The 13,953-nt window shown below is 42.9% G+C and overlaps 1 protein-coding gene across 2 annotated transcripts in view; it reads left to right on the top strand.

The window, feature by feature from the left end:
- KAT14 (lysine acetyltransferase 14) overlaps positions 1-13,953 on the top strand; it is a 39,443-nt gene that overhangs the window by 22,420 nt on the left and 3,070 nt on the right. For both annotated transcript variants that reach the window (XM_069768954.1, XM_069768953.1), the window contains 4 exons: positions 5,632-6,179; positions 6,561-6,697; positions 12,154-12,329; positions 13,424-13,614. In XM_069768954.1, the coding sequence (XP_069625055.1) occupies positions 5,632-6,179; positions 6,561-6,697; positions 12,154-12,329; positions 13,424-13,614 (1,052 nt within the window). The remainder of the gene's footprint in view (positions 1-5,631; positions 6,180-6,560; positions 6,698-12,153; positions 12,330-13,423; positions 13,615-13,953) is intronic.

Raw genomic sequence — 13,953 nt, 5'->3', positions numbered from 1 at the left:
ACGATCCGTTTCGCTCAACACTAGTCATGGGTCTTCCAGCAGGACAATGACCCAAAACACACTTCAAAAAGCACTAGAAAATGGTTTGAGAGAAAGCACTGGAGACTTCTAAGGTGGCCAGCAATGAGTCCAGACCTGAATCCCATAGGACACCTGTGGAGAGATCTAAAAATAGCAGTTTGGAGAAGGCACCCTTCAAATATCAGGGACCTGGAGCAGTTTGCCAAAGAAGAATGGTCTAAAATTCCAGCAGAGAATTGTAAGAAACTTCTTGATGGTTACCGGAAGCGGTTGGTCGCAGTTATTTTGGCTAAAGGTTGTGCAACCAAGTATTAGGCTGAGGGTGCCAATACTTTTGTACGGCCCATTTTTGGAGTTTTGTGTGAAATGATCAATGTTTTGCTTTTTGCTTCATTCTCTTTTGTGTTTTCTCATTTAAGACAAATTAAATGAAGATAATAATACCAAATAATTTGTGTTTCATTTTCAGGAAGAAACTGAGTATTATCTGACAGAATTGCAGGGGTGTCAATACTTTTGACCATGACTGTATCTATATCTATCTATCTATATATCTATCTATATATCTATCTATATGTCTATCTATATGTCTATCTATATGTCTATCTATATGTCTATCTATATGTCTATCTATATATCTATCTATATATCTATATATATATATATATATATATATATATATATATATATATATATATATATATATATATATATATATATATTCAGTACAGACCAAAAGTTTGGACACACCTCATGTAAAGATTTTTCTGTATTTTCATGACTATGAAAATTACATATTCACACTGTAGGCATCAAAACTATGAATTAACACATGTGGAACTATATAGTTTACAAAAAAAGTGTGAAACAACTGAAATTGTCTTTCATTCTAGGTTCTTCAAAGTAGGCACCTTTTGCTTTGATGACTGCTTTTCACACTCTTGGCATTCTCTTGATGAGCTTCAAGAGGTAGTCACCGGGAATGGTGTTCCAACAATCTTGAAGGTGTTCCCAGAGATGCTTAGCACTTGTTGGCCCTTTTGCCTTTACTCTGCGGTCCAGCTCACCCCAAACCATCTAAATTGGGTTCAGGTCTGGTGACTGTGGAGGCCAGGTCATCTGGCATAGCACCTCATCACCCTCCTTCTTGGTCAAATAGCCCTTACACTGCCTGGAGGTGTGTTTGGGGTCATTGTCCTGTGGAAAAATAAATGATGGTCCAACTAAACGCAAACCGGATGGAATAGCATGCCGCTGCAAGATGCTGTGGTAGCCATGCTGGTTCAGTATGCCTTCAATTTTGAATAAATCCCCAACAGTGTCACCAGAAAAGCACCCCCACACCATCACATTTCCTCCTCCATGCTTCACGGTGGAAACCAGGCATGTAGAGTGCATCCGTTCACCTTTTCTGCGTCGCACAAAGACACGGTGGTTGGAACCAAAGATCTCAAATTTGGACTCATCAGACCAAAGCACAGATTTCCACTGGTCTAATGTCAATTCCTTGTGTTCTTTAGCCCAAACAAGTCTCTTCTGCTTGTTGCCTGTCCTTAGCAGTGGTTTCCTAGCAGCTATTTTACCGTGAAGGCCTGCTGCACAAAGTCTCCTCTTAACAGTTGTTGTAGCGATGTGTCTGCTGCTAGAACTCTGTGTGGCATTGACCTGGCCTCTAATCTGAGCTGCGATTTCTGAGGCTGGTGACTCGGATAAACTTATCCTCAGAAGCAGAGGTGACTCTTGGTCTTCCTTTCCTGGGGCGGTCCTCATGTGAGCCAGTTTCTTTGTAGCGCTTGATGGTTTTTGCCACTGCACTTGGGGACACTTTCAAACTGTTCCCAATTTTTCATACTGACTGACCTTCATTTCTTAAAGTAATGATGGCCACTCATTTTTCTTTACTTGGCTGCTTTTTTCCTGCCATAAAACAAATTCTAACAGTCTATTCAGAAGGACTATCAGCTGTGTATCCACCAGACTTCTGCACAACACAACTGACGGTCCCAACCCCATTTATAAGGCAAGAAATCCCACTTATTACACCTGACAGGTCACACCTGTGAAGTAAAAACCATTCCCGGTGACTACCTCTTGAAGCTCGTCAAGAGAATGCCAACAGTGTGCAAAGCAGTCATCAAAAGAAAAGGTGGCTACTTTATAGAACCTAGAATATGACATATTTTCAGTTGTTTCACACTTTTTTGTTAAGTACCGTATATAATCTCACATGTGTTAATTCATAGTTTTGATGCCTTCAGTGTGAATGTACAATTTTTTATAGTCATGAAAATACAGAAAAATCTTTAAATGAGAAGTTGTGTCCAAACCTTTGGTCTGTACTGTGTGTGTGTGTATGTATCTATGTATCTATCTATCTATCTATATATATATATATTTGTCGAAGGGTTTTCCGTCTGTCTGTCCTGGAAATCCCGCGTCTCTCCAATCAGCGACGGTATCGACATAAATGTCATAATGGTTGCCACGGCGACGATGATGTCATAAAGGTTGCCTCGACCAATCAGCGACGGGCACAGTCTGCCGCGAATTCTGGAATCATCATTGTCCATATACTACGGGGACATGCATATTCTAGAATACCCGATGCGTTAGAATCGGGCCACAATTTAGTGTATATATATATATATATATATAATATATATATATATATATATATATATATATAATCATTGTCTAAGGGTTTTTCCGTCTGTCTGTCTGTCTGTCCTGGAAATCCCGGCTCTCTGATTGGTCGAGGCCCCCAGGCCTCGACCAATCAGCAACGGGCACAGCGACGATGATGTCATAAAGGACGTAGACATCTCACGTTTCTGATTCAGCGACGGGCACAGTATCGACGTAGATGTCATAATGGTTGCCATGGCGACGATGATGTCATAAAGGTTGCCTCGACCAATCAGCGACGGGCACAGTGTGCCACGAATTCTGGAATCATTGTCCATATACTACGGGGACATGCATATTCTAGAATACCCGATGCATTGGAATCTGGCCACAATCTAGTATATATATATATATATATATATATATATATATATATATATATATATATATATATATATATATATATATATATATGCACATGCACACACACACGGTACGGAAAGTATTCAGACCCCTTTAAATTTTTCACTTTTTGTTTCTTTGCAGCCATTTGGTAAATTCAAAATAGTTCATTTTTTTTTCTCATTAATGTACACTCTGCACTCCATATTGACTGAAAAAAAACAAATGTAGAAATTTTTGCAAATTTATTGAAAAAAGAAAAACTGAAATCTCACATGATCATAAGTATTCAGACCCTTTGCTCAGTATTGAATAGAAGCACCTTTTGAGCTAGTACAGCCATGAGTCTTCTTGGGAATGATGCAACAAGTTTTTCACACCTGGATTGGGGGATCCTCTGACATTCTTCCCTGTAGATCCTCTCGAGTTCCATTAGATGGGATGGTGAACGATGGTAGACAGCCATTTTCAGGACTCTCAAGAGATGCTCAATTGGGTTTAGGTCAGGGCTCTGGCTGGGCCAGTCAAGAATGGTCACAGAGCTGTTCCTTTGTTTTTAGCTGTGTGCTTAGGGTCATTGTCTTGTTGGAAGGGGAACCTTTGGCCAAGCCTGAGGTCCAGAACACTCTGGAAAAGGTTTTCATCTAGGATATCTCTGTACTTGGCTGCATTCATGTTTCCTTCAATGGCAGCCAGTCGTCCTGTCCCTGCAGCTGAAAAACACCCCCATAGCATGATGCTGCCACCACCATGTTTCACTGTTGGGATTGTATTGGGCAGGTGTTGAAAAAAGTGCCTGGTGTTCTCTACACATACCGCTTAGAATTATCACCAAAAAGGTCTACCTTCATCTCACCATACCAGATAATCTTATTTCTCATAGTCTGGAAGTCCTTCATGTGTTTTTTTTTATCAAACTCTATGTGGGCTTTCATATGTCTTGCACTGAGGAGAGGCTTCGGTTGGGCCACTCTGCCATAAAGGCCCAACTGGTGGAGGGCTGCAGTGATAGTTGACTTTGTGGAACTTTCTCCCGTCTCCCTACTGCATCGCTGGAGCTCAGCCACAGTGATCTTGGGGTTCTTCTTTACCTCTCTCACCAAGGCTTTTCTCCCACGATTGCTCAGTTTGGCTGGACAGCTAGGTCTAGGAAGACTTCTAGTGATCTCAAACTTCTACCATCTAAGGATTATGGAGGCCACTGTGCTCTTAGGAACCTTGAGTACTGCAGAAATTCTGTTCTAACATTGGCCAGATCTGTGCCTTGCCACAATTCTGTCTCTGAGCTTCTTGGCCAGTTCCTTTGACATCATGATTCTCTTTTGGTCTGACATGCACTGTGAGCTGTGAGGTCTCATATAGACAGGTGTCTGCCTTTCCAACTCAAGTTGGACTCCAATGAAGGAGCAGAACCATCTCAAGGAGGATCACAAGGAAATGGACAGCATGTGACTTAAATATGAGTGTCTGAGCAAAGGGTTTGAATTCCTATGACCATGTGATATTTCGTTTTTTTTTTTTGGTTTTTTTTTTATAAATTTGCAAAAATTTCTACATTCGTTTTTTTTTTTTTTTTCAGTCGAGATGGGGTGCAGAGTGTACATTAATGTGAAAAAATGAACTTTTTTGAATTTATCAAATGGCTGCAATGAAACAAAGAGGGAAAAATTTAAAGGAGTCTGAATACTTTCCGTACCCACTGTATATGTGTATATTTTAAGTTTAGAAACTATTCCTTTTGGCAACAATATTTGGCAGCTTACCTCACAATACAAAACTTTACAGTATTTCACTTTTGTCCTGTAGATCAGTGATTGCGTTTTGTGTTCTCGGTTTTATTTGATCTCGGTACACTCGATTCCTTCTTCTGGATCATATCACCTACGTTTGACCAATTATACATTTACTTTAACCTGTAAAATCTCTGCAACAGTATTATTGTATTTGTGGCGTAATCTTGTGTCATTGCTGGTATTTAATGTGTTGAGCCATGGGATGATGTAACTAAAAACACTTTGTCTATATTTGTTCCCCACTTGTGGCTTAGGTCAACGATGAGGGAGATACATGACTACTTGGCAGCATAGCATAGATTGTGGTTGTCATATTAATCCTTTCTTATCTTCATGTTACCACTTCAAAAAGTTAGAGCAGTAGAGTTGTTCAAAAAGATTTGCAGGTCCCTGGCCCGGTGGCCATGTCGCTAATCTGTGGCTGCCAGACCAGAAGCTTACGAATCTTTTCCTACCTTTTTGGTCTGATTAGCAGACCCGGTGTAACATCATGCTTGTGTCATGCTGCATGAATGATGTCGGAATCGCCTGATAATAAAAATGGGCACAGGGAATGCTGAAGGAGGACATTCATAGGGCTCTGGTCCGGCTGCCACAGACTAACCAACATGGTTGCTGGACTAGGGTACTACAAGCCTTTTTGTCAATAGTGATTTACTGATTGAAATTGTTCCCAACGCTCTAAAAAGCATCTGTAAACTCTGTGGCCCTGCAAATGGTTCTTGTTCTAATGTTGCTAATCAGTCATTCTTGCAAACTGGGAAATTAATTGCTTCTAATTTGATTTCAGATGATGAGGAGATGGATGCTGATGGTGTCATCGATCCCGGGATGGAATATTTGCCTTCTGCTAACATCTCACATTCAGGCCCTATGTGTCAAAAGAATTTCAAGTCCTCTATACATGTGAAACAAGAAATAGAAAGTGAAGAGGAGAAACTGGACCGGGGGGAGGGTGATATTCACAAGGGCCCATCTGCGGATAGAGCTCGTGACAAGAGACGACCTCAACCCATAGTGAAGGATAAAAGCAAAACTCCTCAGTACCACGCAATCAGCCTTTATAAGGAAAAACTGCTCCTAAAACGTCTGGAGGCCTGTCCCAATGCTGTAGCCGCGACTCCAGAAGCGCGGAGGCTGAGGCAGAAGCTGCTTGTCCGTAAAGCTAAGCGAGAAAGAGGTTTGCCCCTCTTTGACTTGGATCAGGCATTGAACGCCGCTCTTATGCTTGTCGGAGGGGTTTATGGAGCAAGGGAAGGCTCGGTGTCTCGTCTGGTACCCACAGGGCCGGTGTACAGGACGACAAGCAAGGACCTGCGAATCTTGGACAGATATCAGGTGAGAAGATGCTTGTGTACGAGTCTGTTTTGGGAGAAAACTTTGTTTTTGAGAGACTGAACGCTAAGAATAAGTGAATGTGTTCAAATGGGAAGTTAGAGGGGAACCAGAGTAGAACAGGGACTTAATTATTACTTGTTCGAACATCTTGCAGACTGCTTTGTGAATGCCGAGCTTTGACGGAGCAGGTTGGGATCCAGCAGAAGATGCTGCGGTGTTTGTGCCGCTAAGCTACAGCGTGATACTATTGAGATCAGCGTAGGCATCGCTATCTTGCCAAGTATTTTCGGTGTGCCTGATGATTGACTACCAGCACCCCTGTTTTCTTAGTCAGATCATCTCCTGCCTTGTCAATTTCCACTTCTTTTTTGTTTCTGATAGACTGCAGTGCCCACAACCAAAGGTGTCTGTCACTCCGCGATGCGTTTCTTGTATCGGCTAGGAGCAGCGGAAGATAAAGATGCCGACCTCAGCATAGTCAGTCCCTACACTGCTCGCATTCTGAAGCCATTCATAAGGTAAGGGTTTGTAGTTGCTTTACAGATCAGAATTAAAAAACATTTTCCAACAGAAATTGATTTCTACGTTAGTGAAAAGTTAGACTTGTCTGATAAGGTCAAGGTTATAGTATTGTTAAGTGAAAAATACCTACTAACTAAGGAGGAAGAAGAAAAGCTCCTGTTAGTATCACCCCGTCTGGAACACGCACCACTGCTCAATTTATTGCCTATGGGACTACTGGCGATTATCCAAGCACAGCGCTCCTGTGTCTGGCAATCCCATAGACCGTGAATGGAGCGGTGGTGCACCTGCCCATCAGCCACTCTTTTCAGATGGCAGCTCTGCAAAGCCCTGTTTTCGGGAGCAGTGGGGTCCCAATGGTGGATGCCCAGTGATCGGCAATTTATCGCATCTCCGATCTATCGATAAGTAAACGATAACTTCATATCTTGGTCCAATTGCTTCAATTTAAGCTGTAAACACACGTACTACAGTTTGTATCTAGCTGGAAAGCTTATTTAAGGTCAGTGCCGATACAGCTAGTATTCAGCCTCTCCTGATAAAGGCGGGTTTGTGGTATAAAGGTTATAGAGTACATGTGAGCCCGTGTACATCTCTGCTCGGCTCCCTGAGAAGGGATGAAAAAGGCTGATGGGAACAAACAGGTCAGATTGCTGCCTCACCATTTCAGTATGGCGCACACAAATTCCTGCACAAATTTTTTTTTTTATTGTATTCTACATTTAGCATAAGTTTGGTTTGTAGAAAATGATAGGATACTTCATATATTCCACTACATTAAAAAAACAAAACTCTGCATGGTACTACATGTTCCTTGGCCCATGAGCTTTGTATGTTTTAGCACACTAACGTTTTGATTGTGTCTTTACAATCTAGGGAGCTTTTGTTTCCTTGTTGCTTTTGTTCTATATCTATCTTTCCTTATTCTTAATAATGCACAGAATGCTCGGTATGTTTCCAGATAAGGCCATTAAAGGTGTGTTTACGACAAGCAGTGACGTTACCATTGCCCTTTCTGGTTGTTTGAGTCCTTGTGTTGAATCATTCTGTCCATGTAAAATAGTAAAATAATAGTTGACAACTGTAAGTAGGAAAAAGGGGAGTTTTTTTTTTATTCTTAACTACAACTATAGCAGTAGGCAGCTAGTTTGAGCAGTAATAATGTCCTGGTGATGAAACCTTCATTGTAAGTAAACAGCACCATCTTAGTAAATGTCACCTCTCACAGTTTACTAATTCTCCTACGCATGAGGACGGGAATGCTCTGGACCTGCTCCCGGAGCGCTGCACGACTTTACTAACTCCACTCTCCCGCTCTCGGACCACAACCTTCTTTCCTTCTCTGTCAAGAATTGTCTCCTCACCCAGGACACCCCCACTTACCACACTTATCGGAATACACGTACCATTAATACCCAGCAGCTTGTGGACAACCTCCACACATCTTTAGCCCCCATCTCCTCCCTCTCCTGTCCAGACTTGCACTGTCGCCTTCAATAATACACTGAAGAATGCCCTAGATGAAGCAGCACCTTCTACACGCAGAAAGACCCAACACAGACAACGGCAGCCCTGGCTTTCTTCAGCGTTGCTCAAGGTGTGCAGAGCGGCAGTGGAGAAAATCTCTCTTAGCAGAAGACTTCATCCACTATAAGTTCATGCTCAAAACCTATAACTCTGCCCTTCATCTGGCCGAACAGTCCTACTTCACCACCCTCATCACCTCACTATCCAACAACCCAAAACGACTTTTTGAAACCTTAAACTCCCTCCTGAAACCTAAAGTACAGGCCCCCATCTCCAATCTCAGTGGTGAGGATCTGGCCACTTATTTCTCAGAACAAATCAACCACATCCATCAGGATATCTCAGCCCAATCTCCTCAGTGCCTGGATCCCCTTCCCTGCCGCACCTCAAGCTCATTAGACATCTTTGAACCTGTTTCAGAAGAAGTTTCCAAGCTCCTCACTTCTGCTCGGCCTACAACCTGCAACAGTGACCCCATTCCTTCACCTCTCCTGCAGTCTCTCTCACCAGTGGTCACCACTCACCTGACTAAAATATTTAACCTCTCTCTTTCTTCAGGCATCTTTCCCTCCTCATTTAAACATGCCATCATTACCCCTTTACTTAAAAAGCCATCCCTGGACCAAAACTGCACGGCTAACTACAGACCTGTCTCTAACCTTTCCTTCATCTCTAAACTCCTGGAACGCTTGGTCCACTCCCGTCTAATCCGCTATCTCTCGGATAACTCTCTTCTTGACCCCTTACAATCTGGTTTCCGCTCTTTACACTCCACTGAAACTGCCCTCACTAAAGTCTCTAATGATCTAATAACAGCTAAATCCAAAGGTCATTGCTCTCTGCTGATTCTCCTGGATCTCTCTGCCGCATTTGATACTGTGGATCACCAGCTCCTCCTCACTATGCTCTGCTCCATAGGCCTCAAGGACCCAGCCCTCTCCTGGTTCTCCTCTGACCGCTCCTTCACTGTATCTCTTGCTGGCTCCTCTTCCTCTCCTCGTCCCCTTACTATCGGGATTCCGCAGGGCTCAGTTCTGGGCCCCCTCCTTTTCTCTCTATACACTGCCCCTATTGGACAAACAATCAGCAGATTTGGGTTCCAGTACCATCTCTATGCTGACGACATCCAATTATACACTTCTTCCTCCGACATCACCCCTACCCTAATTCAGAATACCAAGGATTGTCTGTCTGCTGTCTCTAACATCATGTCCTCCCTCTATCTGAAACTAAATCTCTCCAAAACTGAACTACTTGTGTTTCTCCCTTCTACTAACCTCACTCTACCAAACATCGAAATTACCCTGGAGGGTTCAACCATAACTTCCAAGCAGCATGCCCGCTGTCTTGGGGTCATATTCGACACCGAACTTTCCTTTACTCCCTATATCCGATCACTCACTCGCTCCTGTCACCTGCATCTTAAAAACATCTCCAGAATCCGACCTTTTCTCACCTTTGAAACTGCTAAGACTCTTACTGTCGCTCTCATTCATTCCCGTCTGGACTATTGCAATTCTCTTCTGATCGGTCTCCCTCTTTCCAAACTTTCTCCCCTCCCATCTTGAATGCGGCAGCCAGGATCATATTTCTGTCCAGCCACTTCACCGATGCCTCCATCTTGTGCCAGTCATTACACTGGCTACCCATTCGCTACAGGGTCCAGTATAAACTCATCTCTCTCACCCACAAAGCTCTCCACAGTTCTGCACCTCCTTATATCTCCTCTCTCATCTCCGTAAATCGCCCTACACATGCCCTCCGCTCTACAAATGACCTAAGACTAACATCCCCCGTAATCCGAACCTCGCACCTCCGTCTCCAAGACTTCTCTCGTGCTGCGCCAGGTCTCTGGAATGCACTTCCACAGACGATCAGACTGATACCTAGCCCCGACCTATTCAAGCGCGCTTTGAAAACCTATCTCTTCAAACAAGCCTACCACATCAACTACTCAGTCAACTAACTCTGTCCTGTTCCCTCCTTCCAAATATTATCTGCATGTGAATCTGCACCCTACTATTCATCTGCCTCCACACCCTCCATACACATAACTGCACTTGATACTTGACTATTGCACTTAAACACACGAGCTGATGACCGGATCATGCAGCTTTATATGAAAATCCCTATTTATTATAATTGCCAGACCTGAAATAACAAGCACTTTTCAGATATTGTGTCCCCCCATTTCCTTGTAGATTGTAAGCTTGCGAGCAGGGACCTCACTCCTAATGTCACTATTTAAATTGTCTTAACTTGTACTGAATTTATTGTCTGTACATGTCCCCGCTTAATTGTAAAGTGCTGCGGAATATGTTGGCGCTATATAAATAAAAATTATTATTATGTCACATAGCTGAAAACTGTATTTCAGAACCCTGCTGATGGATTCCATTTGAATTTTGTTTTTGTGTTACACTTATTTTTGAAAAATTGTCTTTTTTTTTTTTTTTTGTCCATATCACGATCTGTGTTAAAAATTGGAAGTCTTCTAATTTTCATCCTGGCAACTGGGGCTTTTTTAGACTCTAAAGGTACCGTCACATTTAGCGACGCTGCAGCGATCTAGACAACAATGCCGTCGCTGCAGCGTTGCTGTGTGGTCGCTGGAGAGCTGTCACACAGACAGCTCTCCAGCGACCAACGATGCCGAAGTCCCCGGGTAACCAGGGTAAACATTGGGTTACTAAGCGCAGGGCCACGCTTAGTAACCCGATGTTTACCCTGGTTACCAGTGTAAATGTAAAAAAAAGCAAACACTACATATTTACATTCCGGTGTCTGTCGCGTCCCCCGGTGTTCTGCTTCCCTGTACTGTGTAAGCGCCAGCCGTAAAACAGAGTGGTGACGTCACTGCTGTGCTCTGCTTTACGGCCAGCCGACGCTGACACAGTACAGGGAAGCAGAACGCTGGGGGACGCGACAGACACCGGAATGTAAGTATGTAGTGTTTGTTTTTTTTTACATTTACACTGGTAACCAGGGTAAACATCGGGTTACTAAGCGCGGCCCTGCGCTTAGTAACCCGATGTTTACCCTGGTTACCAGTGAAGACATCGCCGATTCAGCGATGTCTGCGGGAGATCCAGCGACGAAATAAAGTTCTGGCCTTTCTGCTCCGACCAGCGATGTCACAGCAGGATCCTGATCGCTGCTGCCTGTCAAACACAACAATATCGCTAGCCAGGACGCTGCAACGTCACGGATCGCTAGCGATATCGTTGTTAAGTTGTTCAGTGTGAAGGTACCTTAACTTGCTTCTTACAGGAAATCCACATGTACATTAATAGCAATAGACTGACTCCTACGCTGTCTTTTGTAATGAAGCATCTATTGAGCGGGTGCAAATGTCATTGTGCAGGGAGGGGGCAAGGAAAGCTGGGACATAACCTGTTATGATTAGTGGATCCTGTGTTATCAGTGTATATAGGTGTGACCGGTCGTAATCCTGCCTCTGCTGATGAGGAAACTGCTGTAAACTGTTCCTTGAAGGACAGAAAGTAGGAGTCTAGAATTGTCCCAGTGGTCAGTAAAATAATTGCAAGATTTCTCATTTTGTTTTATTTAATACAGATTATGATAGGAAAAAAATAGCATTTTTCTTAAATACATGTAATACTATAACCTGCATACATGTATAGGTCATTTTTCGATGACCGTTTCCCTTTAAATAGCTATGAGTGACAATACCAAACAGGTCCCATGGACAGCAGGGGTGCTATTTTTTGGAAGAAATAGTTGTATTTTTTACACTCCTTCACAAACCTTTGGCTATAGACTGTAAACCGTGCCATAGTGAGAGCGCAGTCATACAGAGGTACAAATATGCTTAGTGTCTGGGCAGTACAAAGTTTTTTTGAAGGGACGAGTATTCTAGTTTTTAATCTTTTTATGTTTTGTTTTATATATATTTTTCTGTCAGACGTGACTATGAGACCAGACCGTGCAGACTGCAGCTTTTGGCCGAAATCAGTGCTTATGCTCACAGAAATAACCCCAGCTGGGAAGCAGAACCACAGTCCCCCATTGACTATAGCTATGTCCGTCCAGGCCACGTCCCCACAATAAACTCCATATGCCATGAGTTTTTCTGGCCAGGTAAGGAAGCAATGTGACATATTTATTCTGATACTCATGTTCTTAAAACTTACAAAATTGCATTTCCATTTCTTACGACTTCTGAGCTCAAATTACCTAGTATCCCCTGCTGGCTCAAAGTCTGCTCATGGTTTGCATTGGTCATTTTCACTTTTTCACTTGCAATATAGAAGCCGAGCTGTGCGCTCCTGTCTCCTGATCTGTGCACTGCTCAGGGGTCTATAAATCAATTGTTGGGGTCTTATTACACAAACCCTTGGAGGGGTATTCCTATTTCCAAAACCCTATCCCAATATGTAGTAGGTGTAATAGTAATAATAATAGCAAATGCCTCCAACTAGAATCGTAGTATAGTAAGTGCAGGTAATTGTAGCTTAGACATCCACGTGGTAAGCAACATAGTGAATCAGAAGAACTATACTACACTTCTAATTGGAGTTATTTGCTAATATTATTATTACACCTTCTACATATTGGGATAGGATCTTGGAGATGGGAATACCCCTTTAAGGCTACGTTAACTCTTTAAGACTTGCATCGCAAATTTGCAGCAATTTACAGTACAGTGCGAGTGAATGGGTTTTCACAACCAAATTTATACTTTATGGAAAAAATCTGCCCGACATTGAGAGCATGCTGCAGATAGGTTCACTTACTTTCATAGCAGATTTCACCCCATACAAGTCTTTGAACCGGCGTAGGGTGAAATCCACTACCAGATACACAATGAAATCCACAGGTAACACCGATTGCGACCAAATCTGAAGCAGACATTTTCCGCAAGGTGTGAACATGACCTAAAGCGTACCTGACCTTCTCCTAAACTTTTGTCTTGTTACAATGGCATGTCAGCAGTTTATCAAAGATCCAGATGCTGGGAATAATCGCTAACGCGAAAGGGCTCTGTACCTATTTGTTTCTGATGACTTCTGCTCAGCCCTTCTGCCCCTTCACCCAGTGATCACATGGGGGTATCAGGGCCCAAACATCCGGTCATCACATTTTTGACATATCACTATGACATAAAAAATGTTGTATAAACTGCCAGTTACTCATTAATCAGAATGGTGAGGTGTCGCCTTCCTGTGTTTTAGGTATTGATGTGTCGGAGTGTTTGCAGTACCCGGATTTCAGTGTGGTGGTCCTTTACAAAAAGGTTATTATTGCCTTCGGTTTCATGGTGCCCGATGTCAAATACAATGAGGCCTATATTTCTTTTCTGTTTGTCCATCCGGAATGGAGGCGAGCTGGCATAGCAACATTTATGATCTACCACCTTATTCAGGTAACCAATAAACCCTTCGTATTCTGTTCATCAGTTCACAAATTGGCAACAATCCACTGTAAATTTGGCACAACAAATCTTTATGGACAGTGGGGAAAATAAGTATTTGATACACGGCCGATTTTGCAAGTTTTCCCACCTACAAAGAATGGAGAGGTCTGTAATTTTTATCGGAAGTACCAGAAGGGGAAACCTGCACCCACCCCAACTCGTATTTCGCCCACCACCTGACAAAGGAAGACACCGAAATGCGTATCGGGGTGGGTGCCTCCCCGTGTAACCCCTACTGGCTCCTGTTCAGGTATACACAGTATTAAACCTCTCTCAAAGAAGAAGTGG

Source organism: Ranitomeya imitator, chromosome 5 (genome assembly GCF_032444005.1).
Source record: "Ranitomeya imitator isolate aRanImi1 chromosome 5, aRanImi1.pri, whole genome shotgun sequence".
NCBI lineage: Eukaryota > Metazoa > Chordata > Amphibia > Anura > Dendrobatidae > Ranitomeya > Ranitomeya imitator.
The sequence above is the reverse complement of the archived record's forward strand: the minus strand, read 5'-3'. Positions and strand labels throughout refer to the sequence as shown.